At 40.8% G+C, this 26,957-nt stretch overlaps 1 protein-coding gene across 11 annotated transcripts in view; it reads left to right on the top strand.

The window, feature by feature from the left end:
• Positions 1-26,957, top strand: part of Kif1b (kinesin family member 1B) — a 140,726-nt gene that overhangs the window by 16,308 nt on the left and 97,461 nt on the right. For all 11 annotated transcript variants that reach the window (XM_028893597.2, XM_028893595.2, XM_028893592.2 and 8 more), the window contains exons 2-7: positions 2,241-2,415; positions 17,542-17,618; positions 19,305-19,484; positions 21,041-21,106; positions 25,436-25,614; positions 26,218-26,329. In XM_028893597.2, coding sequence (XP_028749430.1) covers positions 2,310-2,415; positions 17,542-17,618; positions 19,305-19,484; positions 21,041-21,106; positions 25,436-25,614; positions 26,218-26,329 — 720 coding nt within the window. In that variant the 5' untranslated portion in view covers positions 2,241-2,309. The remainder of the gene's footprint in view (positions 1-2,240; positions 2,416-17,541; positions 17,619-19,304; positions 19,485-21,040; positions 21,107-25,435; positions 25,615-26,217; positions 26,330-26,957) is intronic.

The raw sequence follows: 26,957 nt of genomic DNA, 5'->3' as shown, positions 1-26,957 counted from the left end.
TGAGAGATAGAAAAAGAGAAGACATTTCCCAAAAGTAAAAATTTCAAATAGTCATTATATTGTTAAGAAAAAAAACATCGGGGCAGTGGTGGTGCACGCCTTTAATCCCAGTACTTGGGAGGCAAAGGTCGAAAGTTCTCTGTGAATTCAAGACCTGCCAGGGGCACATAGTGAGTTCCAGGACAGCTAGGGCTACATAGAGAGACCCCGTCTCAATAAAACAAAACAAAACAACTAGAAGGAGGAAATTGTATCTGATACTGGAAACCTAGTCAGTTCTACCCCAGGTTAGAGGTAGAAGTCAAAAATCTTGCAGAGAACCTACAAGTACCACTTACTAGACCAGTATATTCCTTTGTTACATTCTAACTATTCATCCACATACCCACAGACTAGTGCAGTTCTCACCCTCATCAAGGAAACTTCTTGCAACAGATGGAGACGGTTAGAGAAAGCTACACTGATGATGAAAATGAGTTTTGTGGAGCCCAGTCCCAACTGATGTATCTACAACACAGCTCCTGCATCTAAGTAAGGTTCAGCAATCATTGGAAAGGGGGCAGAAAGACTGTAAGAGCCAGAAGAGCAGGGAGTTTGCTATGAGGTTTTTGTCTCCTAGAAAAGTCAAAGAAGCTACATCCATGAAGTCTGAACAAGATAGCTTTCTAAACATAAGCTGAAGAGGGATGACACCAAGAGACGTTTTGTTTTGTTTTTTGGGTTTTCGAGACAGAGTTTCTCTCTGTGTAACAGCCCTGGCTGTTCTGGAACTCACTTTGTAGACCAGGCTAGCCTCGAACTCAGAGATACCCCTCCCTCTGCCTCCTGAGTACTAGGATTAAAGGTGTGCACCTCTGCACCTGGCTCACCAAGAGACATGTTAACATGGAACTGTGGGCAACTAGACAATGCTGAGAGCAGAGAAATAATATTCATAAGGGAAGAACATACCAATTGATTATCTACTACCAAATGGTCAGCCCTGAAAACTCATAGAAGTAACGTTATACAGAACAAGTGTATTTATATATTTATGAATCTGAGAGTGTGTGTGCGTGCGCGCGTGATAATGAAGAAGAAAGCTATGAATTTAACAGGGAGTGGGCGTGTGGGAGGGAAGAGGAGTGAAAATGCTGTGACGTTCTAGAACCCATTTACCTCATACACCTCAAAATGTAATTTCTCAACAGCTCAAAATTGACCATGATTTCAAAAATGTAAAAAAGATGTGATTCAGTTCTGATATGGGAACTGTTTTGTTTTTTAAAAAATATTGGTCAGATTTTGAAGTTATATTAGGTTCTATGATATTTAAACTCATAAATACTTTTCATTTTTCACCTTTTGTATGTTTCTTCTTGAAGATGTTTTTGTCATGAATAAAAATTTCTTCCTGTGTCAAGAGATGGGTTGTTTCTTTTGGAAATTATTTCTGGCTTACTTTTTATTATTTTCTTCCCTATGAGATTGCATTGATTTTGGTCTGTGGAGAGAGAAACTTTCTCTGACATGTTTGTGTTTTTCCTATGGTCTCTTGCAGTAGTAAACTGTAGTGATTTGATTCACTAGTTCATAAGTCACTGGCAGGTGTCCTTATTATTGTTCAGGGGCCTTGAGGGTCAGAGAGGCTTCTGTCAGATATTGTCATAGGTAAAAAAGCTCGGTATGTGGCTAAAGGAGCAAACTAGAATGTTCTTTGTTCTTTATTAACTGTCATGGAACCAAGTTTTTCAAATTGTCAAGTAGAGGAAATTCACCAACTTTCCCTAAAGTAATAAATGATGTTTTTACTGGGGTGGTGGTGATGGTGGTGGTGGTGGTGGTGGTGTATGCCTTTGATCCTGGCACTTGGGATGCAGAGGCAGGTGGATCTCTGAGTTTGAGGTCATCCTGTTCTACAGAGCTAGTTAAACCACTATTTTAAAGGAATTCCCTCGATGAACAGATATTTTTGTTTTTTATATTACTGGAGATTGACCTGAAGACACACAAAGATTGATGCCTGTTATTTTGCAGGTTTTTTTTAATTAACCAGTTAGAGACTTTTTAGGGTTTGAGAAAGATAATATAATAAGAAAGGAACTTCCATTTGTACTGCTTGGTAAATTACTGTTGGGAATGTAAGATTTGTAGAGGAGGAAAAGGATAGGCTTTTATGAAACAGAACTGCCAGCGCTCATGAGTCAGCCTGTGTGTCTCTTAATTCTGATGACTTTGTGTACAATGTTTCTCTTTTAAAGGAACTTTGAACATAACTTCAAAAGAAGATTTGATCTTTATTTCTGGATTGCATCTATAAGGCCACCAGAATGTCGGGAGCCTCAGTGAAGGTAGCTGTTCGAGTAAGGCCCTTCAATTCTCGAGAGACCAGCAAGGAGTCCAAGTGCATCATTCAGATGCAAGGCAACTCGACCAGTGAGTACAAGTTGTTTTCCATCAGTGCATCTCTTCCCTTCCTCCTCCTCCATGTGCTCAGAATACATGAGTGTCGTCTGCGTCCTAACATTTTGAACCTTGCCATTCCAAGTGACCTAGTGAATGTTTTCCACTTAGGACTGTGTGTGTGCAGCACTCACATACGGACTGTTTATTTCACTGTATAATTGAGAGAACCTGAATAGCTTAAGTAATTCAGCTGGTGTTGGTGGTACTTACCAAATTTAGATTCTATGACAGTAAAGGTATAAGCAATGATTTTTACTAAATTCTGAAGTACAATATAACTTTAAAGCCCCAAGATTGTTTTTATTTCTTTTATTAAATATAATTTGAGCTTGCTAAGATGCTCTTAAAACTTATTCTCTTGATTTATAATGTTTGATTGGAGCATTGGTTATGATTGTAATATATAGTAAACTGCCAGGCACGGTGGCACACACTGATAAATCTTGGGACATTGAGGCAGGAAGAAGTTTGAGGCCAGAGTGAGCTACAGAGTGAGTTCCAGGTTTGCCTGGTTATATAGTGACCCTATTTTGAAAAATGCAGCGTAGTCAGCATATACTCAAGCAGTCATTTCTTCTTCCTTGTTTCTCTGTTAAACTGCTTAGATAAAAGTGACTTAAGCTGTTTCTCTTGCACTTGTATTACTAAATTATCTTATATGGGTCTATAGGCAAAATATCAATTAGGGTGGGAGTAGACACTACCATCTTTTAGTCTCTACTTTTTTTTTTTTTTTGGGTTTTTGAGACAGGGTTTCTCTGTGTAGCTTTGCGCCTTTCCTGGAACTCACTTGGTAGCCCAGGCTGGCCTCGAGCTCACAGACCTGGCTCTGCCTCCCGAGTGCTGGGATTAAAGGCGTGCGCCACCACCGCCCGGCCTAGTCTCTACTTTGTAATAAAGCAGCGTTACTGATTTTTTTTTTTTCAGACTGCTTACTGCTACAGCCTCACAGAGGAATTCTTATTACAATAGGAATAATATAACATCTAAAATAACTGTGTGTTGTCAGTGATCCATCTGCATTAATTATTTTCTTCATTGCTGCAATGAAATACCTGACGAAACAACTTGTGGAAGGAGAGGTTTATTTTGGCTTCCAGTCTGAGGGTGTGATCCCATTGTGGCAGGCAAGACATAGCTGCAGGGATGTGAGGCTGTTGGCTGCATTGCATCCACAGTCAGGAAGCAGAGAGAGAGACATACAGACAGACATACAGACAGAGACAGAGACTGCTACTCAGCTCACTTTCTTCTTTTTGAAAAACAGAACAAGACAAAAAAAAAAAAAAACTAGCCAGTGTTGATCAGATGCTCAAGTACCAAATTTGCTTCTGAAAACTCTTTAAGTATTGATCTCCTATACAGAGTAATCAAGTCATCTGCCATAAGCCCTCTTTTCATTAAAAAAAAAAAAAAAAAAAAGCTGTCAGTGGTGGTGCACGCCTTTAATCCCCTCACTCAGGAGGCAGAAGCAGGCGGATATCTGAGTTTAAGGCCAGCCTGGTCTACAGAGTGAGTTCTAGGACAGCCAGGGTTACACAGAGAAACCCTGCTTGAAAAAAACAACCAATGAACCAATCAAAAAAAGAAACAAAAAAGCTGAGTGTGAAATCACATTGCTGGCGAGGTGAAAACAAGCAGATTACTGGGGCTCCCTGCCTAGCTGGCCAGCCTAGCCTACTTAGCAAGTTCTAGGCCATTTTAGAGCCCCTGTCTTAATAAATGACGTAGATGGCTTTCTGAGGAATAACATCTGAGACTGACTTCTGGTTTCTATATGCACGCATATATATGTACATGTATACCCATTCACACACAAACACACATACACACATAAAATCAAAACAAAAACTACAGACGTAAGTTTGGAATCGGGCAAATAAAATAATTTAGTAATGGGATAGCTGTAGGGTGCTGTAGGAATAAATAGATTAAGGTTATTTTTTTAAAAAGATTTATATTTTGTTTTATGAGTGTTTTGCCTATATGTATGCAACTGTACTATGTACATACCTGGTGCCTGAGGAGACCAGAAGAGGGTTTTTGATTTCCTGAAACTAGAGTTATAGATGGTTGTGAGCTATCACATGGGTGCTGGGTCCTGAACCTGGATCCTCTGCAAGAGCAACAAGTATTCTTAATAAAAAATAGTCTTAGATTGAGATAGTACATGCAGCCAGGTGGTGTTGGTGGTGCACGCCTTTGATCCCAGCACTGGGAGGCAGAGCCAGGTGGATCTCTGTGAGTTCAAGGTCGGCCTGATCCAGTGAGATCCAGGAGAGGCACCAAAAATACACAGAGAAACCCTGTCTTGGAAAACCAGGGGATCTAGCTCAGTGGTAGAGTGCTTGCTAAAGACCCTGGGTTTGTTCCTCAGCTGGGGGGGGGGGGAAGGAGTGCATATCCCCCGTACCCCCCCATCCCCACCTCTGAGACAGGGTTTCTCTGTGTAGTGGAGGATGGTTTTCAATTTTCAACTTCTTTCTGATCCTCCTGTTCCATTTTCTGAATGTTGGAGTCGGAGACATGAATCACTCTGTCTAGTATATAGGGTATTGGGAGTCATACACAGGGCCCTTTGTAACTGAGTGACATCCCTAACCCCTGGTATATTTCTTTTTGTTTTCCATTTTGCTTTAAGTCTTACTGTATTTGATTACTTGAGCATATCATGTTGAGACATATTTGTATGTGATAAAAATAATACTGGTTCTGTTAAATTAGAAGTATTTGTTGTGTATTCTATTTCTGTTTATCTACTTGCTTTGAAGGGTTTGTTGTGTTTATGAACACAAATTAATAGAATATCAGTGTTGGAACCTGTTTTTGGTGTGTGTGGTCTGTCTTGTGTTTATTTGGAAGTTCCTGCTGTGGAGTTCTATTTATAGTGTTGCATTGAGGAAGAGAGATGATGATGTATCTTTTGGCTGCTCCTACAAACAAAAGAGGATTATTTTGATTTAACAATCATTTTGCAGCAGTAATTGCTGTCAATGTTGTAATTGTTTCTGGATAGTGTTAGAATAGTTATTCTATAGATAGCATGGTATTTATCATATACATATCTATTTATTTGTATGTGGGGAGAGGTCAAAGGACAATTTAGGGAGGTGATTCTTTCTTTTTACCTTCTGGGTTCCAAGGATTAAGCTTGGGTCATCAGGCTTCATGGCAAACACTTTTACTGAGCATCTAGCCAGCCCTAGTCATCCATTTCTCAGCAGACTAAAGTAGCATGCTCAGTTTACTTTCCCAGGATTCCTTAATCTGCCTGTGATGATCCTCTTCACTGCTCCATTTCAGGGCTGGTCTGTTGGACAAAGTGCCGATATACGTGTTTTTACTTTGTACAGTGGTCTCATAAATTTGGAGGAATTCTGAGGTTGTGTTTCATATCTATTGTACCTTCCTTAATAAAATGTTCAATAAATAGAATTTGTTTTACCTTTCTCTTTTGTCATGATAGATAGATAACACCCTCTTTTTTTCCCCTTCCCTGAGACAGGGTTTTTCTGTATAGCTTTGGCTATCCAGGCTGGCCTTAGACCTGCCTGCCTCTGTCTCCTTGAGTGCTGGGGTTAAAGGTATGTAGATAATGCCTTTAAGAATAGATGTAGAAGCCGGTGGTAGCACACGCCTTTAATCCCAGCACTTGGGAGGCAGAGCCAGGCGGATCTCTTGTGAGTTCAAGGTCAGCCTGGTCTACAGAGTGAGATCCAGGACAGGCACCAAAACTACACAGAGAAACCCTGTCTCGAACCCCTCCCCCCCCCCCAAAAAAAAAAGAATAGAAATAGAATCCTATTCTTTCGTTTGCTCCTTTTTCAGTGAGAATAACAACATAGTTTGTACAATGATTATCCCTCACTTTGTGAAACCATTGTAATTTAGGTAAAATGGTCTGTCACTTAATAGTCTTTTGGATGCATTTCCCCATTTCTTGAATATTCTTCAAGACCACGATTTCATCCAGGCTTGATGGCTTAGATCTGTAATGCCAACCCTTAAGAAAAGTTGAGGCAAGAGATCTGGGTTTTCAGGTTAGGCTGGGCTGCTTAATGAATGTGAGGCCAGTCATAGTTGCATAATGAGAACCTATATAAACAAAAGTGTGATTCCAGAGATAGTGGGAAAGCTCAGAGTTAGACCATGTGCTTAGCCTGTATGAAGCCAAGCTCAATCCCCCATCCCAATGCCCCATGATTTCAGTAGTTAGATAGTGACATTTTGTATTTAACAATCTGTGTTTCATTTAAGTCATCTTTTGTTTTCAGACACTTGAGTCTTAGGGTCTTCCTTTGTTAAACAGAGCTTAGGCTTGTTGTAGTTCACTGATAGAGTCACTACTTACCATGTGTGAGACATAGCTTCAGTTTACAGAACCAGTAAATAGGGGGGAAGAAATGTTGCTAATGTCTTTCCAACCTTCTGTTCTAGGACTATTTGGAAGGATCAAATAGAATAATGTATACTTGTAGGATGAAATTTGAAAAACAATTTTTGTAGTTAATCTTAGTACCAAAGTTATGTTCAGTCAGAGTTTAAGTTTAATTTTTTAAATTAATTTTTATTTCATGTGCATTGGTGTTTTGCCTGCATTTATTTTATGTCTGTGTGAGGGCATGGGATCCCCTGGAACTGGAGTTACACACAGTTGTGAGCTGGGAATTGAACCCATGTCCTCTGGAAGAGCATCCAGTGCTCTTAACTGCTGAGCCATCTCTCCAGCCCAAGTGTAATGTTTTTTTTTTGCATTCGTTTTATTTTATGTGTGTGTGTGCCTTGCACATGTATGGAGGTCAGAGGACAAATTGTGCGAGTCATTTCTTTGTGCATTCCAGGGAGTGAATTTGTCATGCATCCTTACTGGTTGAGCCATCCTGCTAGCCAGGAGTGTCAGTTTAAAGTCAGAAAAAATTGTGTGTAAGTTGGATGGGGCTTTTTTCTGTTGTGTATTTGGAACTGCTTTTCATTCATCCATTTATTCAGACTTATTCTAGCCTGTGTGTAGGGGAGTACATGTGAGCTTTGCCATGGTGCATATATGGAGAACAACCATGGTGTGTCAGTTTTGTCCCTCCTGCCAGACATGGGTCCTGGAGATCCAGCTCAGCTTATCAGGCTTGCACAGGAAGTACCCATACCTGCTGAGCTATCTTTTTTTTTTTTTTTTGGATTTTTTTCAAGACAGGGTTTCTCTGTGTAGTTTTGGTGCCTGTCCTGAATCTTGCTCTGTAGACCAGGTTGGCCTTGAACTCACAGAGATCCGCCTGGCTCTGCCTCCCAAGTGTTGGGATTAAAGGTGTGTTCTGAGCTATCTTGCTGGCCCAAAAACTTTATTGCTTTTTAAAATTGTATTTATTTATTTATTTATTTATTTATTTACTCATTCATTCAGTTATTTAGTTTGTGTGTGTGTGTATATGTGTGTATGGGGGGAACAGTGTTTGTGCTACAGTGCATATGTGGAGATCAGAGTACAACTTTTGGAAGTTGATGCTCTCCTTCTGTGTGGGTTCTTCCGTGTGGGATCAACGTGAATCATCAGATTTGGTGGCAAGTGCCTATGCCTCTCATTGGCCCAAGGACTGATTTTATTATATGTAAGCTGCTTCAACTGCTTGAATTGTTTTCATACCAAAACAGCTAAGCAAGAGAGAGCTGGGGCTGGAGAGATGGCTCAGCAATTAAGAGCATTTGTTGCTCTTGCAGAGGACCCGGGTTCACACTGGGATGGGTGACCTGGAACCATCTGAAACTCTGGATCTAAGGGGATCCCATACCTTCTTCTGACCCCCATGGGAAATCTCTTGTTGCCTTGGCTTGCCTGGAGCACCTGTGTAAACTTGGCTGGCCTGGAACTTACCTGCCTGCCTCTCTGTCTTCTGAGTGTTGGGATTAAAAGTATGTTGCCACTAATGCTCTCTCAGCAAGACGATCTGTTAGAAAACCTGGTTTTTGTTTTCTACTTTCCATTTTAGAGTACATTTTAAAAAATCCATGTCAATAGCATGGTGGTGTGATGGCTTTTGGTAGCCTGGTAAGGTGTGAAATAGAGGGTGAGCTAGCAAGCTGGAGAGCTGGTTTGCTGCTTCCTGTCTGCTAGGGAAGGTAGGCATTCATAGCTTCAGTGTTTGCTCTTTCAAGGATTATGCATTATAGTAGACTAAATACTGTCCACAGTTGTATTGTTTAGTAATGTAGGGGATGTGGGTATAAACAGGAAATTGGGTTTTTGTTATTCAACAAGCAGACGGCATGAAGCTTTTAGAGTTTTAGTTTTAGTTTGGATATGAATGTAAGTAATTGAAGTAGTATGATGCCTGTTAGAAAGCACGGAGGAGGGGGCATCTTCATATGGGAAGAAGGAGAGGGGAAAGGTAGGAAATGTCTTAGAAGCCCTTTGTTTTGGCAGGACAGAGAACACAATGAGGAAATGACTTAGCTACATTGTCTCCTGAGACATGTTTTGGCTAGATGCTGTGCAGGGAAAACCAAAAACCTTTACTTTTTACATTGTTTTTTATTGTGGGGGAAAATGAGATTTCTCATTAAAAACAATAAACACATAAGCTGTCATATTTAAGCACTTATAAATTTTAATTCATTCAGTCCTCAAAGTAATCTTCTACTTTTTTTTTTTGCAGTGTGTGTGTGTGTGTGTGTGTGTGTGTGTGTGTGTGTGTGTGTGTTTCGAGACATGGTTTCTCTGTGTAGTGTGGATCTCACTCTGTAGACCAGGCTGGCCTTGAACTCACAGAGAGATCTGCCTGGCTCTGCCCCCAAGTGCTGGGATTAAAGGCGTGCACCACCTACTTTTATGCTTTCTGATATTTTACTAGATTTCCAGAAGACTCTACAAGGCTTTGATTTCATGGTTTTGAAATATAAATGTTATATATATATATAATATTTTTATTTTGTGCCGTTTCTTTTCCTGATTTTTGACATAGGATGCTTTTGGCAGAGGAAGGCTACTCCAATATCTCTGGAATTTTTTGTTTTATGTTTTTGAGGCAGGGTCTTACTATGTAGCTTTAGACATCCTCAAACTCATGATCCTCCTGCCTCAACCTTCTGAGTGCTAGGATTACAGGCATGAACCACTACACCTAGTCTATCACTAAGATTTTTAACAAACTCAAACATACTTATTAACAAACCCAAACATGCTTTTGAGAAAAGTTAATATAAAGTTACAGTACTCCCACACTGATATGTTAATTATAGTTGCAGGCAGAATCTTAGTAGTTTGTCGACAACAGTATAATTACTCCATTAGTGACTTTGAGATATTAGATAAACAAATTTATTCTGGAGAATAAAAAGGGTTTTAAATACAAATCTTGTTTTAACTGCCTTGTTTTCTAGGGCTCAGTAATGAAAACATTTCTGCATCTTTATGCTGTGGTAACAAAAATTGGAAACAGGCAAGGAGAAAAAGGGGGTGGGGGTAAAATTGAATATTTAACAGATTTTGGAAGGTTAATTGTTTTTTAACATTATTTATTTTATTGTGTGGGTGCAAACGCATGCATGCATGCACACACTGTGGTGTATCTGTAGAGGTCAGGGAATAACTTGTAGGAGTCACTCCTCTCTTCCCTTTCCTCCAGATCCAGTGCTTCTTAGATTCCCTTCAGAAAAAAGCAGGCTTCCCAGGAAAATCCACGAGCATGGCATAACAAGATACAATAAGACTAGGCACAAACCTGTAGTAGGAAATTTTCCTGTGTTCTGCCCAGTCCCACAGCCACTCAGACCCAAGTAAACACACAGAGGCTTATATTAATTATGAACTGGATGGCCTATGGCTCAAGCTTCTTGCTAGCTAGCTCTTATAACTTAACCCATTTCTATTAATATATAAGTTGCCATGTGGCCATGGCATTACTGGTCTGCTGGCATCTTGCTGCTTCTTGGATGGCGGCTGGTGTCTCCCCTTACTCTCCTTTCTCCTCTCACTATCTCTCCTGGATTTTCCCACCTGGCTCCATCCTGCCCTGCCATAGGCCAGTGCAGCTTTATTTATCAACCAACCAGAGCAACACATTCACAGCATACAGAAAGACATCCCACAGCACAAACCCCTCATATCAAGGCTGGGTTAGGCAATATAATAGGAGGAAAAGGGTCCCAAAAGCAGATGAGAGTCAGATACACCCCTTCTCCTACTGTTAGGAGTCCCACAGAAACACCAAGCTAACAACCATATTATATATTCAGAGGCAGACCCTAGAGCAGACCTATATAGGCTCTATGATTGCCATTTCAGTCTCTGTGAGCCCCTGTGAACCTTCTTGAAGTCTGTGGGCTGTGTTCTGCTGGTTTCCTCAACTACTCTGGTTCCTACATTTCTTTCTGTCCCTCTTCCATGGGATTTCCCAAGCTCCTAGGGGAGGGACCCAATGGAGATCTCCAGTTTGGGCTGTCTTTCTCTACCCATCTCTGTATCTGCTACCATTAGCTGCCGGCTAATGATGACAATTGGGCCAGGCACCAATCTATGAATATATAAGGATATCATTAGGAATCATTTTATTGTTTTTTTTTTTTTTTTTTCCTATCATAGGTCTCTGGGCTATCCAGCCTTTGATTCCTGGTAATATTTTTTTTTTTTTTTTTTTTTTTTTTTTTTTTTTTCGAGACAGGGTTTCTCTGTGTAGCTTTGCGCCTCTCCTGGGACTCACTTGGTAGTCCAGGCTGGCCTCGAACTCACAGAGATCCACATGGCTCTGCCTCCCGAGTGCTGGGATTAAAGGCGTGCGCCACCACCACCTGGCGATTCCTGGTAATATTTTTAATTAGAAAATATTTCATATATTCAAGATAACACACATATAAATATAAAGAATAAAATATTAAAAAATAAACTAAATCTGGCCTGGGCTATGACCAAGGTCCAGGTCTTGATCCAGAGCTCTGGAGCAGCTGAAGGGGCCTGAGTTAATGTCTGTGGCTCCTGTTGTCACTGGGGGGCCATGCTGGTGTCCAGGGGCCATGCCAGTCTGGGTGACCTGCATGACCTCTTGGGGCCATTATGACAGTCTGGTCAGGGCTGCTGCCTGGGTTTGTGATCCTGGCCTCACCCATGTTGCTGCCAGGGCCCATGTGGATGCCTGGGTCTGGGTCACAACCTGTAACCATGTTGGTGTCCAGGGGCTGTGCTGCTGCTGGTGCCAGGTTGATTTGGGTGGCCAGGGCTGCGGCCAAGGGTTATGTCTGGGTTTGTGTTGATGTCTGTGGATCCTGAGACCATCAAAGACCTTGCCAAAATGCCATGGGTCTAGGCTACCATATGGGGCCATGTTGGTATCCTATGGCCATGCTGCTGCAAGGGCCATGCTGGTCTGGATGGCCTGGACTGATGCCTAGGACTATAATGTCCATGGCCCATGTTGCCACCAAAGGCCACCTAGATGCCCGAGGTCTGGGCTGCAACCTGTGGCATGAGGGCAACAGAGGGCCATGCTGCCACCAGGGATATTCTGGCCTTGCACTGTCATCTGGGGCCATGGTGTCGTCCAGGCCAGGGCTGTTACAGAGGGCCATGTGTAGGTTTGTGCCCCTACAGCAGCCAGAGTCTGAGTTGGTGTCTGAGGCTCCTGTTGTCACAGAGGGCCATACGGAGGACCATGGTCTGGTTGGCCACCTCAGACCATGTCAGTGTCCAAGACCTGTGCCGTGCCTGGAGCCATGCTGATCTGGGTTGCCAGTGCTGCCACTTGGAGCTGTGGAGACATCTGGACATGCATGGGCTGCTGCCTAAGGTCATGTCTGGGTCTATGGCCCTGTGGAGGCTGGGATCTGGGATAGTATCCATGGCTCTGTTGTTGGTTTTTTAAATTTTTTTCTCTTTGGCTTTTTTGGGGGCCTAATAGCCAGCTCCCAAATAAATACACACGGAGTCTTATTCTTTCTTATGAATGATTGGCCTTAGCTTGGCTTATTTTTAGCTAGTTTTTCTTAACTTAAATTATCCCATCTTCCTTTTGCCTTTGGTCTTTTACCTTTCTCTATTTCTGTGTATCTTTACTTCTTACTCCATGGCTTGCTGTGTAGCTGGGTGGCTACCCCTTGATGTCCTCCTCTCCTTCTTTTTCTCACTTCTCAATCTTCTCCCAGATTTCTCCTCCTATTTATTCTCCCTGCCTGCCAGCCCTGCCTGTCCTTTCTCTTGCTTTGCTTTTGGCTGTTCAGCTCTTTATTAGACCATCAGGTGTTTTAGACAAGCACCGTAACACAGTTTCACAGAGTTAAACAAATGCAACATAAAAGAGTGTAACACATCTTTGCATCATTAAGCAAATGTTGCACAGCATAAACAAATGTAACACATCTTAAATTAATATTCTACAAGATGACTACAATTGCCACTGAGGGCTCTAAGGATACCTGGGGTCTGGCTAGCCACTTGGGATTACATTAATGCCTGGAGGGGCAGGGGTAGGCATGCTGCTGATGGGGCTGTCCTGATCTGAGGGGCCTGGTTGCCACTGGGGCCGTGGTGGTGCCTGGGCCCAAGCTGCTGGGTCCATGATCCTGTTGCAGCTGGGGTCTGTGGTGATGTCCATGGCTGGTGTTAGCATGGAGATCATTGGAACCATGCTATGCTGAGCCAGCCTTTCACTGACTCTGGGATGGGTGGTCCTGGATGTTGCAACAGGCAAGCTGGCCCTACCCCTCAGGGGAGAGCTCTCCCCTGCACTTGGGAAAAATTCCCCCACCCCTCACTGTAGGCATACATACACATCAACTGGGAAACACACTAGAGCTGACCCTGTTGTTAGGGGTCACAGGTGAGCCGACCCTCAAACCCCCACCCCAGTCTGCCATGTGGTGGTATGGGTGAGGGAAAGATGCCCTCCCCCCTTTGCTAGTTGTGACAGGCAAGAGACCTGGCCCTGGGGTCATGAGAGTGAGAGAACTCACCCTGCCCCACACCAGCTATAGCACACAAGAGAGCAGGCCCTGCACCCCACATGGACAGCACACTAGAGCTGATCCTGTTGTTGGGGTTGCAGGTGAGCCAGCCCTGAGAGCATGAGAGCTCACCCTACCTCTACCTACCACCCTCTTATGCCCCCTACAGTAATCAGGAGAGAGGGCCCTATACCTTGCCTGGGCAAAAGAGTGGAGCTGGCCCTGGTGATATGAGTGAGGCAGACCTGGATCTGAGGGCCGGGAGAGCAGGAGAGCTGACCTGGCTCCTTGCTGTAGGCTGCATTGAGTGAGCTAGCTGAGATAGTGCTGGAGAGGTCATCTGGATAGTGATGATGAGGGAAAGCTGGCTGGCTGACTAACCCAGCTACCACCCAGGCCCAGGCCCAGGGCTATAAGTTGTTCACCCCAACATCCACCTCATTTATGAACTGTTGGAGCATATGAAGGAGACAAACTTATAGATCCAAAACAGCAGAGTCTCCATGACACACAGGACAACAGGGTATCCAGGAGGAGCCCCAGGGACAGGCCGTTTTCTGTGATAGAGCAGAAACCAGAGCAAGACCAATGAACACTTGCAAGTAAAGATGAGCAGATTAAAGGGTGAACTGTGTCTTAGCTGGCCACACCACAGCTTCCACCACAAGATTCTCCTTCTTTTGTTTTTATTTGCTTTGTTTTTTCTTTTCCATTTTTTTTTTTTTTTTTTTTTTTTTTTTTTTTTTTTTTTTTGTCGAGGGGAGAGGTTTAAATGGCAGAGGATGGATTTGAGGGGACAGGGAGATAAGTGGGAACAGAATGCATGATGTGAATCCACAAAGAAGCAATAAAAGTAAAAATAAATTAAATTTAAAAAAAGGAGGAATGAGGAGGGCTCATTGGTTAAGAACACATACCGCTCTTGCAGAGGTTTTGAGTTTGGTTGCTAGCATCTACTTTGGGTGGCTCACAACTGTCTGTAACTCCAGCTGCAAGATATCAGACAACCTTTTCTGGACCTAAGTACCTGAACTCATACTTCATATACTTGCCCCCACCCCCAACCCCCACACAACTGAAAACCAATCTAAAAAAAGAATATGGCTGGTGAGGTGGCTCAGTGGTTAAGAGTACTTCCATGGGATCTGGGTTTAATTCCCAGTGCCTGCAGGGTGGTTTACACCATCTGTAACTCTAGCTCCAAGGGACCCAACATTCATCTTCTGCCCTCTTCAGGCACCAGGCATGTAAGTGGTGCATATGCATAAGTGCAGGCAAAGCTCCCATACAAGTAAAAAGTAATAATAATAATTCTATAATTGCAGATACAGAACTTAAGAAGTAGAAATTAGAGGCTGGAGAGACCCAATGGTTAAGAGCACTGGCTGCTCTTTCAGAGGACTATTTGATTCCCAGCACCCATTTGGTGGCTACCAATCATCTGTAACTTGTGTTCCAGGGAATCTGATGCTCTATTCTGGCTTTGCATAAGATGCATAGATATACATGCAAGCAAAACACCCATACACATAAAATAAGATGTTTTTAAAAAAATACTAGGAATTACTGTGTCTTCTCAAGTTTCTGATAACTCCTTCCTCCCCAAAAGATAAATTAACAATGTTGATTTTTTTTTTCAATGTTGATTTTTATATTATATTTTTTCATATTATACTGTGTGTGTGTGTGTGTGTGTGTGTGTGTGTGTGTGTGTGTGTGTGTGTGTGTTGCTGGGGATTGAACCCAGGGTCTTACATGTGCTAGGAAGCCACTGAGCTAGATCCAAGCATTATAAAGAGCTTTTGAAAAATTGTGTATTTCTGTTTATTGTTTTTTTGGTTTGGTTTGGTTTTTCGAGACAGGGTTTCTCTGTGTAACTGCTCTGGCTGTCCTGAAACTCACTCTGTAGACTAGGCTGGCCTTGAACTCACAGAGAACCGCCTGCCTCTGCCTCCCAAGTGCTGGAATTAAAGGCATGCACTACCATTGCCTGGCCTGTTTATTGTTGATATAGGCAGTTATTTAAAGAAACAGGAGGTGGATGGGAATGTAGCAAATGGTAGCATACTTGCTTAGCATGTGCAAGCTCTGGTTTCAATCCCAGCAGCGTGCAAACAGACAAGAAACCCAGGCTGGCCATATTCCTATCAGAGGCTTCAAAGATCAGAGAGAAAAGCTTGCTTGAGGGGGAAGAAAAAGATTTCATGTGAACTTACTATACTCTGATGTAGATTTTTTTTTTTTTGTTTTTTTGTTTTCCCCTTGGGAAAATGACAAATCAAGGGATAGAGTCTGAGAATTTGTACTTTGTCATGTTCTTGACAACTGGTAACTGAATGAAATATGGCTTAAGTGTTTGATAACAGCCAATTTTCTAGCTGTTAGAAGTGTTTATTTTAACCATGCTTTGGAGTGGTAAAGATTGACTTCAGGAGCTGGGCAGTAGTGGTGCACGCCTTTAATCCCAGCACTCAGGAGGCAGAGCCTGGTCTACAGAGTGAGATCCAGGACAGGCACCAAAACTACACAGAGAAATTCTGTCTCGAAAACAACAACAACAACAACAACAAAATAGATTGACTTCAGGAGCATGCCCACCACCTCATAGTTCTTAGTAGTTTTTAGCTCTGATTCATAAAGTAGGACTCTAATTTTTTTTTTTTTTTTTTTTTTTTTTTTTTTTTTTGTGGTAGAGTTTGTTGTCTAATTCTTATTGTTAAAACAAGGAAACTTTAAAGGAATAAAGAGAGTTTGAAACAATGCTTGTGGCTTAATTTTAAGGGATAGCTCTATGCATATAGCTGAATATAAATATATAAAATGCCTTCTCTTTCACCTTATCATTGTATGTGGAGAATAAGCATTTACACGATGATGTCTTGGCTAATTGTGGTAGCTCTGCAAATTCAGATGCTGTATCTGCCACTAGCTAGCTCTGTGGCCTGAGGAATATTCAACTTTTATTTGGTTTCTTTATAAAATGAGGATGAAAAAACATTTGCCTCACTGAGTGGTTAGGAAGATTAAAAAAAGTTACTAAATACAAAATACTTACGGGTTGGAGTAACGATATGGCAAATGCTGGCTGGTCTGTTTACTCTTTTGTTAAGACTTTGATTAAATTACCGTTTATTTGTAGGGAGATGTTCTTTCTAGAACCAAGTTTTCTTGTCACATGATTATGTGTAATGTGAGCCTTATTAATACTCTGTCAGCATTTGAGTTTGGCACATAAGTAAATATGTGGCTGTACCCAGAGGAATCCAGCCAGAGGGAGAACTAAGCACCGTAGCAACGGTTGCTGTTTGTGTCCTGCACACCAGCTGCCGAGGACAGGTTTATTTTTTAATCCTGTTCTCACTGACAGTTTGAGATGTAGCCTTGCCTCAGCGAAATTATTTGGTTGAGATATCCAGTCTTTTGAGATTTCATGACTACATGTTTGGGAGAGTCTGTCTCATATGAAATATGAGGATAAAACTTTGCATGTATGAAAAAGGAAGGATTAATCTTCAGTATTCAGTCAGTTGCTGCAGTGTGGTGTGGTGGTATTAGTCACATGAGAAACCACTTAATATATGATTCATTAGTACTCTGTGGTTCTGCATAAACATCTATGCACATATATGCATGTAGTAGATTACATATTGTCTACCTTGGGGTTCAGAAAACACAAACTTTGCAATGAGTACCTTATTATCAAATGCTTTTTTGAAGTAGATAGCAAGCATTTCATAAAGAATTTATTTCATATTGGTACCTTTCTAATTTTTATTTCTAATGTGTTGAAGTATTTCAAACCTTATGAGATCTTTGAAATAGAAACAGCCCATTTCCAAGTTTTAGATGCTAACTTACCTAAAAAGGACAAACATTCAGTTCTAGAAGATTTACTGAGAACCTGTTATATATTAGACTCTATTCTGAATAGTGGTAACACCCAAATGAGTGTGTGGTCTGGTTGTGTGTGTGTGTGTGTGTGTGTGTGTGTGTGTGTGTGTGTTCCAGTATAAATTACCTCTTCAAAAGTTATACTTTTGGTTTTTGATTGTCCTGTTAAGACTCAATAGTATAAATGTGCTGTTGGGATGATTTGAACATAAAGTATAATATATTGAGCTGATGAACTTGTAATTGAAGGACTTAACACAATTTAATGTTTTTGTTCTCTAGGTATTATTAACCCAAAGAACCCAAAGGAAGCACCAAAGTCCTTCAGCTTCGACTACTCTTACTGGTCTCACACCTCGGTGAGTCTGCTGCCTCCCTTGCCTTTCTTGTCTTTCTTTCATCCTAGGTTGTCCCAAAATCCAGTTGTAATTTTCTGAGTTTGGTCAAGGATGAGTTCTGTGTGTGTGTTTGAGGAAGATGTGTTAGTTTTTTTTTTGTTATTGTTTGTTTTTTGAGACAGAGTCTCATTGCCCATATTGGCATTGAACTCACTGTGTATCCTAGGCTAGCTTCAAACTTGGGCCAGTATTCCTGATTTAACCTCTCAAGAACTGGAATTACATGCATGGACTATAACACTTGGCCAGTGAACTCCCAGTTCATAAGTTAATTTTAAAAAAGTTATTTTTTTGCTCATTCATGTATTGTGTGTGGGGGCTGGAGGTTGATATCTAGTGTTCTCCATCATTTTCTGCCATATTGAGACAGTGTTTCTCTGAACCTGTAGCTCACCACCTGGCTAGACTGTCTGGTCAGTGAGCCCTAGGATCCTCAACTACTTCTTAGCACTAGGGCTAAAGGTGCCTACTGTCATGGGCAGCTTTTTTGTTGGCACTGGGATTCTAAACTTAGACCTTCATGTTTGCACAGAAGCACTTTACCCACTGAGTCATATCCCCAGCCTCTTAATTTATTTTAATTTTAATTTTTAAAGAGTTTTTTTCCCCAAAGTCCTGGTGTGGTGGTACACACCTTTAGTCCCAACAGCCAAGTGACAGAGGCAGATGGATCTCTTTGAGTTCCAGGCCAGCCAGAGCTGTATAGTGAAACTCTGTTTCAAAAAAACAACTAAAACCAAACACCCCAAATGAGACAGAGTCTCACTTGGCCTTACTGTGTATAGCTGAAGCTGACCTTGAACTCCTGATCCTCCTGCCTCTCCCTCAGTGATGAAATTACAAATTGTGTTATTACACCCAGCCATGAGTTCATTTTTTGATAGAGAGACTACTCCCTGGAGGATAAAATACTTACTTTGATCAAGTGTTTGCTTTCCCTGACACTTCAGTCAGTGTGAACCAAACCTTGTCGACTGCTCCCGTTTGTGCTTCCTGTTCCTTAGACCTTTCATGACTTCCTGTTTTGTGAGGAAGGAGGTTCCAGACTCTCCGCAAAACCTAATCATCAAGGAAAGGGTTGAGGGAGGAATTGAAAATGTTCTTCATTAAAGTTGTTATTTTTTGTAAGCAGCCACACTGTAAAATGAGTTCAAAGAAGTAGTGTTGTATTTACATCTGACCTTTGGTCTGTTATTCCCATTTTCTACCTAAGAAAATCTTGGAGCCCCAACTTCTAGAGTGCCTCTCAACGTGAGAGTGAGTGTGTGTGTGTGTGTGTGTGTGTGTGTGTGTGTGTGTGTGTAAAATTGGAAAAAAAAAAGGTATGTAGAAGGTTCTTTAAAAAATGTATAGTAGCCAGGCGGCGGTGGCGCACACCTTTAATCCCAGCACTGAGGAGGCAGAGCCACTTGGATCTCTGTGAGTTCAAGGCCAGCCTGGTCTACAGAGTGAGATCCAGGACAGGCACCAAAACAACACAGAGAAACCTTGTCTTGAAAAAACAAAAATAACAACGACAAAAAAAAATGTGTAGTATAGTTTAAATGACTATTCTGATTCCAAACATTTTTTAATGTAGAAGCAGTCAAATTAATATAGGAAAGACTATTAGTAAAATGCCATAACTTTCCTTTGTAATCTTTACAGCCTGAAGATCCCTGTTTTGCATCGCAGAATCGTGTATACAATGACATTGGGAAGGAAATGCTCTTACACGCCTTTGAAGGGTATAATGTTTGTATTTTTGCCTATGGGCAGACTGGTGCTGGGAAATCCTACACGATGATGGGGAAACAAGAGGAGAGCCAAGCTGGCATCATTCCACAGGTAAAGCAGTTGAATGTCGGCATCTGTGCCCATCGGTACTTTCAGTCTCAAATGGCTTTTTATTTGCTAAAAATGTAGCCAGAAACTGTGATATGTAAGGCACAAAGGTAGACAGCCTGTCTATTTCTCTCAAAGGTGCTTACTATTGAGAGGAAAAGATTGGCATATTTTTAAGATAGGAAAGTTAATGTTTTTTAAAAACATTGCTGTTTCTAAACTGCCATATTATCCTATCTTTTAGTGTTAACAGTTTTTTTTTCTAAATTCTGGAACACTCAGGAAATGTTGATCTGACTTTATTAAAAGTTCCTATACAGTGGGGCCACGATGGCACACACCTTTAATCTCAGCACTCTGTAGGTAGAGGCAGGAGAATATCTTGAGTTTGAGGCTAACTGGTCTACAGAGAGTGTTCTAGAGCAGCCAGGGCTACATAGAGAAACCCTGTCTTAAAAAACCAAGATAATAAAAGAAAAAAAGGAAAAGTTCCTATATAGATTTTCTCTAAAGAATGTATTTTTGGCCGGGCAGTGGTGGCACACGTCTTTAATCCCAGCACTCAGGAGGCAGAGGTGGATCTCTGTGAGTTTGAGATCCAGGCCAGGCACCAAAACTATATGGAGAAACCACCACCCCCACACAAAAAAAAAATAATGTATTTTTATTTTCTCTATTTTGTGGTCCTAAGGATAGAACCTAGGCCAGTGTTCTAAGGAAGTACTCTGCTGCTAACTACATTCTATCTCTTTGTTTTTGTAATTTAAAAAAAAATTTTTTTTTTTTTTAAATTTAATGTGCTATCATGCCTGGTTTATGGGGTCACGGGGATCCAGCCCAGGGCTTTGAGCAAGCTAGGCAAGTACTTTACCAGCTGAGCTACAGCCCCATACCCTCTTTAGACTGTATGTTTTGGTTATGATGAATAATGTTGCTGTTAAGTCTTTGCTTGCTTGTGTGCCTTTTGACTCAGTTTCACTACATAGCCCTGGCTGTCCTAGAACTCACTATGTAGACAAGGCTGGCCTGGAACTCACAGAGAGTCTCCTTACTTTTGCCTTCAAAGTACTGGCATTGAAGGTATGCACTGTCACCTGCAGGCCATGGCAGATAAGTCCTTGATTATAAATTTTTTGCTCATTTTTAGTCAGTTTTATTGTTATAGTGATGTATTACTAGTTACTTGAGTATAGTATGAAGAATCAAATTTGGATAAATGGGGTTTTCTTCCTAATGAAACAATATCAGTGTTCATTGTTGAAGGATAATAACAATTAAGAGCATATCAGAGTATAAAATTTTTATTTAAAATACTAATTATGTTTGGCTTATGACATGCACATTTGGAGAGATAAAGAGATAAAATATTGCCGGTTGTGGTGGAGCACTCTGGTAGGATTTGCTGAAGGAGGCGGAAGCAGGAAGATCACGAGTTCAAGGCCAGCCTGGGCTACACATTAAAAAAGAAAAAAAAGATGAAATATCTTATTATTGCTGTAATGAATGTAGTACTTTTCTGATTTGGGCTGTTCATGGACCCTTTCCTTCTGCTTTCCTAGTTGTGTGAAGAACTCTTTGAGAAGATTAATGACAACTGTAATGAAGAAATGTCTTACTCTGTAGAGGTGAGTATAGCTGTTACTGTATTCCTGCCCTTCATGCTTTCATTCTGTCTCAGTGAAGCTAGAAGTCACTGTGTATACCAGACTGGCCTCAGACTCACAGAGATCTGCCTGCCTCTACCTCCTGAGTGCTGGATCAGAGGTATGCACTACCATGTCCAGCCTCCCTCTGTTATATCTTAAAAATATTAATTTAATGCTGAGCGGTGGTGGCGCACGCCCTTAATCCAACACTTGGGAGTCAGAGGCAGGCGGATCTCTGAGTTCAAGGCCAGCCTGGTCTACAGAGCGAAATCCAGGACAAGTCAGTGCTACATAGAGAAACCCTGTCTTGAAAAACAAACAAAATAATTCATTTAATTAATTTAATGTCTTTGTACACGAATACACAATCAAGTGCCATGGTGTAGGAATGAGAAGTTGACAGAGTTGATCCTCTCCTATTATGTGGCTCCCAAGGATTGAACTCAGGTTGTCAGGCTTGTTGGAAAGGACCCTTACCTGCTGAGCCATCTCACTGGGTTCCCCACTGCTTTTTTTTTCCTAGTCTGGAAATCACAGAGATCCTCTGCCTTTGTCTCACCAGTGCTGGGATTATAGGTGGTAGTTGCCCACCTTGGCTGGGCTGCCATCCCCTATTGTGTTAAAAAGCTCTTGGTTGTAACTTTGTTGCTGCTCACTTGAAGTATCCCCTTAATTTTATGGGTTAAACTGTTTCTAAATTTTGGTTATAATTAATAATGTTGCAATTAAGGAATTGTTCAGAGTTCTGTGCAATCATTTTTGGGTGCTGATCTCTGTCTTGGTTGTTAAGTGATACATTTGGTTGGCAAAAGACCTTTTAGAAAGACTATATAGCAGTTTTCATTCTTCCAGGAGAAATTGGCAACCATTGTGCTCTTTTAAATAGTTAGTGTTTTTAGTTTTAAATCTTTGCCAATTTGGGGCTGGAGAGATGGTGCAGTGGTTAAGAATGAGGACTGCTCTTGTAGAAGCTTTGAGTTCTGTTCCCAGGACCCAACCAGGCAGTTCCTATCCACCTGCAGTTCAGGGTATCTGATTCCCTTTTCCTGGGCACTGCAGACCTCTGCCCTCATATGTTTACAAACACATGCTTATAAACTTAATTAAAAAGAAAAAAATACTAAAAATTTTTTGCTAATTTGATAATACATAACTTTTTGTTAAATTTGTATTTCTTTGATTATTAATTGTTTGATCATCTTGTACATTATATACACACTTGTTTAATATTTGGAAGGAAAAGCAGCTAGCTATACTTACTACTATAACTAACACAGACTTTACATATGAGAATCACAATTTTTTTCTTTACTTGATGTGAACTGTCTTCTTTAATATAGTTAGTAAGTATGTGGTTTTTAAGCTGTTGTTACACACACACACAGAGGAAAACACTTTTTGTGTATTGGATTTCATAGTAATGTAAATGCTCTGTTAACATGAACCTACTGTTCTGGGAAATAAAGCTGCCTTTTAAGAAAATGCTAATAGTCTATGCCCCTCATCCCCTAAACAAAACAAAACATGGTTTTTCTGGGTAGCCCTGACTGTCCTGGAACTCACTTTGTAGACCTGGCTGGCCTTGAACTCATTTAGATATCCACCTGCCTCTGCTAGGATTAAAAGCGTGTGCCCCCACCACCCAGCCTTTATTTATTTATGTATTTATTTGTTTGTTTGTTTGTTTATTATTGATACGTGGTATGATTTTTTGACAGTACTTATGGTTTCTACTTGTTTATGCAATTGCTTTGGATTTTTTATTTGCTAATTAAGGGTTGCACACATTTTTGAATTTTTTAAAAAGTTCTGCTTTATGGTTGTCATATACCAAAAGGTGAATGTGCTTCATTTCAAGTTTCTATTTAACTAGCTTGTCTTGTCCTATAACAGCTCTTTAAATTAGGTGAAGGACTTTTTGAGCTTATAGGTAATAAGAGAAGGTCCCATTTTGTGTTAGTTTTCAGAAATCATTTGGGGTGCATCTTAAAGTCCTTGTGGATGTTATTGTTCCTTGCTACATTTCCTAGTTTCTTTTTTTCCACTCTTTCATTGGTTTGTCCCTGCCATAGTGACTCTTTTTCCTCAGGTTCTGTGTGGTTGGAAAGTTTCTCCAGTTCAGCCAAGCCCCTACAGTCCCACAGCTTGCTTATAAAATAATCACTCAGAAGCTTATATTAATTACAACTGCTTGGCCATTAGCTCAGGCTTATTACTGACTAGCTCTTACCTTTTCTTACTTCTGCCTTGACAACTTGTTTCCTCTGTCTGAGACAAAATTTCATTTATTCCTGACCAGACTATGTAGCCCAGGATGACCTTGAACTTTTGATCTTCCTTTGTCCATCTCAGTGCTGGGATTATAGATTTGTACCACCATATCTGGTTTATTGATGCTGAGAATTGACCCAGTGAGTTCAAGAGGGGTTACTTACATGGGTGAGGGATTGTTTCTGAAGAAAATGTCTTTTCTTCATTAGCAACTGTTAACCATAACCAGGGAGGGATGGAGCCTTGTGAGCCCTCTAGCAACCTGTAAATTCTCAGAGAGGGATGAGGATTTGTGAACTCCTTCTCTTCCATTTAAAATGTTGACAGGCCCAGTCTTGTGTAAGTAATCATAGAGCCTGTGAGTGCAATGGCCACGTCATGCCCAGAAGCCAGGGTTCTACAAAACTCTAACCTTCCCTCCAAGTCTTAGGCCATTCTGTCCCTCTTCCTTTATGATCCCTGAACCTTAAATGGGGGTGGTACAGATGTTCATTTGGGCCTGAATGTTCAACAGTGTTTCATTCTCAACACTTTGACAAAGTTCAGACTTGAGTAAAGTTCATTTGGCTGATGTTTTGAAACCAACATGTTGGTTTACTACTTTCATATGAGGAATAACTACTCACCTTTGCAAGACTAGCATATTAGTTTTTTTTCTGTTGAAATCCTGGTCCTGATGATAATCTGTTGAACAAGGGATTAGAGGAAAGGGAATTGACTAAGTAAATACTGTTTCAGGTTAGGAAATTATAGTATGATTTGTTCATCACCATGAGAGGCATGTCCTGCTGATAGGACAGTAATTCATGAAGTGTATTGTCTGAGCCTTCCTACGTTACGTCTTCAGTAAGCCTTTGTCATTGACAAACCAATAATTACTCCTTTTAGTGGATGCGTTGTCCATAGTTAATAACACTGTGGCCAGTCTTAAAGAATTAGTGACTGTGCTGGGGAGCCAAGATTGGTGTGAATGTAGAATCCCAGCTCTGAGTACGCAGGGATAGTCAGTTCCCTGATGCTCTCTTGCCAACAAGCTTCATGTCAGAGACTCTATCTCAAAAAAAAAATGTTATGGTTTCTGAAGAAGGACACCCAAGATAAGATTTCTCTCTAGCCTTCACATGTGTGTCCACATGAACACAAACCCACCACCACCACCACTACCACCAAAAGAATTAGTCATTGGTCTCTTTTGTTTTCTCTGTCTGAATTTTGTTGTTGTTTTTTTTTTTGTTTGTTTGTTTTGTTTTGTTTTATTTTTTTGTATGTTTGTTTTGGTTTTTTTGGCCAGAGTTTCTCTGTATAACAGCTCTGGCTGTCCTGGAACTCACTCTGTAGACCAGACTGGCCTTGAATACACAGAGATCTACCTGCCTCTCCCTCCCAAGTGCTGAGATTAAAGGCCTGTGCCACTACCACCTGGCCATTCCTTGATTTTTAATACTGATCAAAATACTAATTTCCAGGCTCTTAGAATAACCTCACCTTAAGCCTCAATACTGACAGTAATATGCATTTTTAAAATGCCAATAAAACTGGGTGAGATGGTACATTCCTATAATCTCAGCACTTGAAAGGATGAGGCAAGAGGATTGCAAGTTTGAGGCCCAGTTTAGCTTACAAAGATTCTGCTTTGGGGTGGGGGGGGCACTAATAAAGTTCTACTAAAAATATATGTTGTACCTAAGACAAATAGCCTCCTCCATGTATACATGTTTGCTCTCTTTTCCTTCTTGAGAAAAGACTATTTCTGACTTATGTAGCCTGATATACACAATACTGTTAGTAGAATTAAGAGGCCAGGACTGTGGTGTTCTGACCTATAATCGTACAGCTTTTTATAATTTTTTTTTCTTTTTTAAATGAGACAGAATTCCTTTTTTTAGTTCAGACTTACTATGAATGTATGATCCTTCTGTCTTTGCCTCCTGAATACGGAGTTTTCACATCTCTATCACTATGCTTAGCTTTGAAAAAGTGTCTAATGTTTATATATCTTTTCCAAATCCTTTAATTTACTTTAATAAAATACTCCAGGTGAGCTACATGGAAATTTACTGTGAGAGAGTACGAGACTTGCTGAATCCCAAAAACAAGGGTAATTTGCGTGTGCGTGAACACCCGCTTCTTGGACCCTATGTGGAGGATCTGTCTAAGCTGGCGGTCACTTCCTACACTGACATTGCTGACCTCATGGACGCTGGTAACAAAGCCAGGTATGGTAGGAAATAGACTAATAACTGAGTCCTTTGACATATTTTGAGGTTTTTGTTTTTTTTTTTTTCCAGTGTAAGAATTGAAGCCATATTTGTAGCTATGAATGTTGCTTTAATTGTAGTCCTTTGAGTCTTTGGCTATGCTGGAGAGGTATAAGTTTCAACATCCTAAGTAGCTGTCTTTTCATTAAAATGGTGCATTGTTGAAACAGGTCAGAACTTTTGTTGAGTTAGCTTTTAGGTATTGATTAAGTCATGGTAAAATGTTAGCTGTAATGTCTAGATGAGGCTGTGGTAGTAAATGGATTCTGGAATAAATGAGCACCTGATGAAGAATATAAATTAAATGCTCTAGTGATTACTAAAGGGATAGCTGGAGTATGAAAAGTGATTCTGATGGGGTGCCTTTTGAGTCGTAGGGTAACTTGATGGGCTTACAAATAAGACAGAATTTAGAGCAATTGTGTAAGTGACAGTCCTTCAGTCTGAGTAAGTTTAAAGCTGTTGTCTGTGATTGTTACGTAGGCTTGTATAGAGCCTGCTATCCATTTAACTCTGGTGGAAGAATTCTCTTGTCAAACGGTCACCTTTGGGTTTATTTAGGACAGTGGCAGCTACCAACATGAATGAAACAAGTAGCCGTTCCCACGCTGTGTTTACCATCGTTTTCACTCAGAAGAAACACGATACTGAGACGAACCTTTCCACTGAGAAGGTAGGACAGCTTGTGATCTCTTGTCATGAAGACACTTTGTGGAGAAAATTTTGAGAAATCCCTCTTATACTACTACCCTCTGCATTTTTTGGACAGGATAAATGTTATTATTTTATTAAGTGGAGGTGGTTTTTAATTTCTACTCAACCATTTACCCCACATGAGTGTTCAGTGTGGGTCTTTAATGGAACTGAAAGATATTAAACACAGTTAAAAAATAATTTAAAACTTTGGGTCTAATTATCTTTTTTTTTTTTTAATTTTTATTTTGGTTTTTTGAGACAGGTTCTCTGTTCAGTTTTGATTGTCCTGCAACTCACTCTGTAGAGCAGACTGGCCTTGAACTCACAGAGAGCCACCTGCCTGTGCCTCCTGAGTGCTGGGATTAAAGGTCTGAGCTACCACTGCCTGGCAGATTTGACCATTTTTGATGAATGCTTATGTATGTGGAATAATCAGTACACTGAAAATCTCTGTTACTCTACAAAGCTGCCTCATGACTGTAGTATTTCTCTGTCCCCTCTTCAACATCATCCAGGCTTTTTGTTTGTTTGTGTTTTGTTTTTTGAGGCAGGGTTTCTCTGTATAACAAGACACGTGCCACCACTGCCTGGCTCATCCAGGCAAT

This window comes from Peromyscus leucopus, chromosome 2 (genome assembly GCF_004664715.2).
Source record: "Peromyscus leucopus breed LL Stock chromosome 2, UCI_PerLeu_2.1, whole genome shotgun sequence".
NCBI lineage: Eukaryota > Metazoa > Chordata > Mammalia > Rodentia > Cricetidae > Peromyscus > Peromyscus leucopus.
The sequence above is the reverse complement of the archived record's forward strand: the minus strand, read 5'-3'. Positions and strand labels throughout refer to the sequence as shown.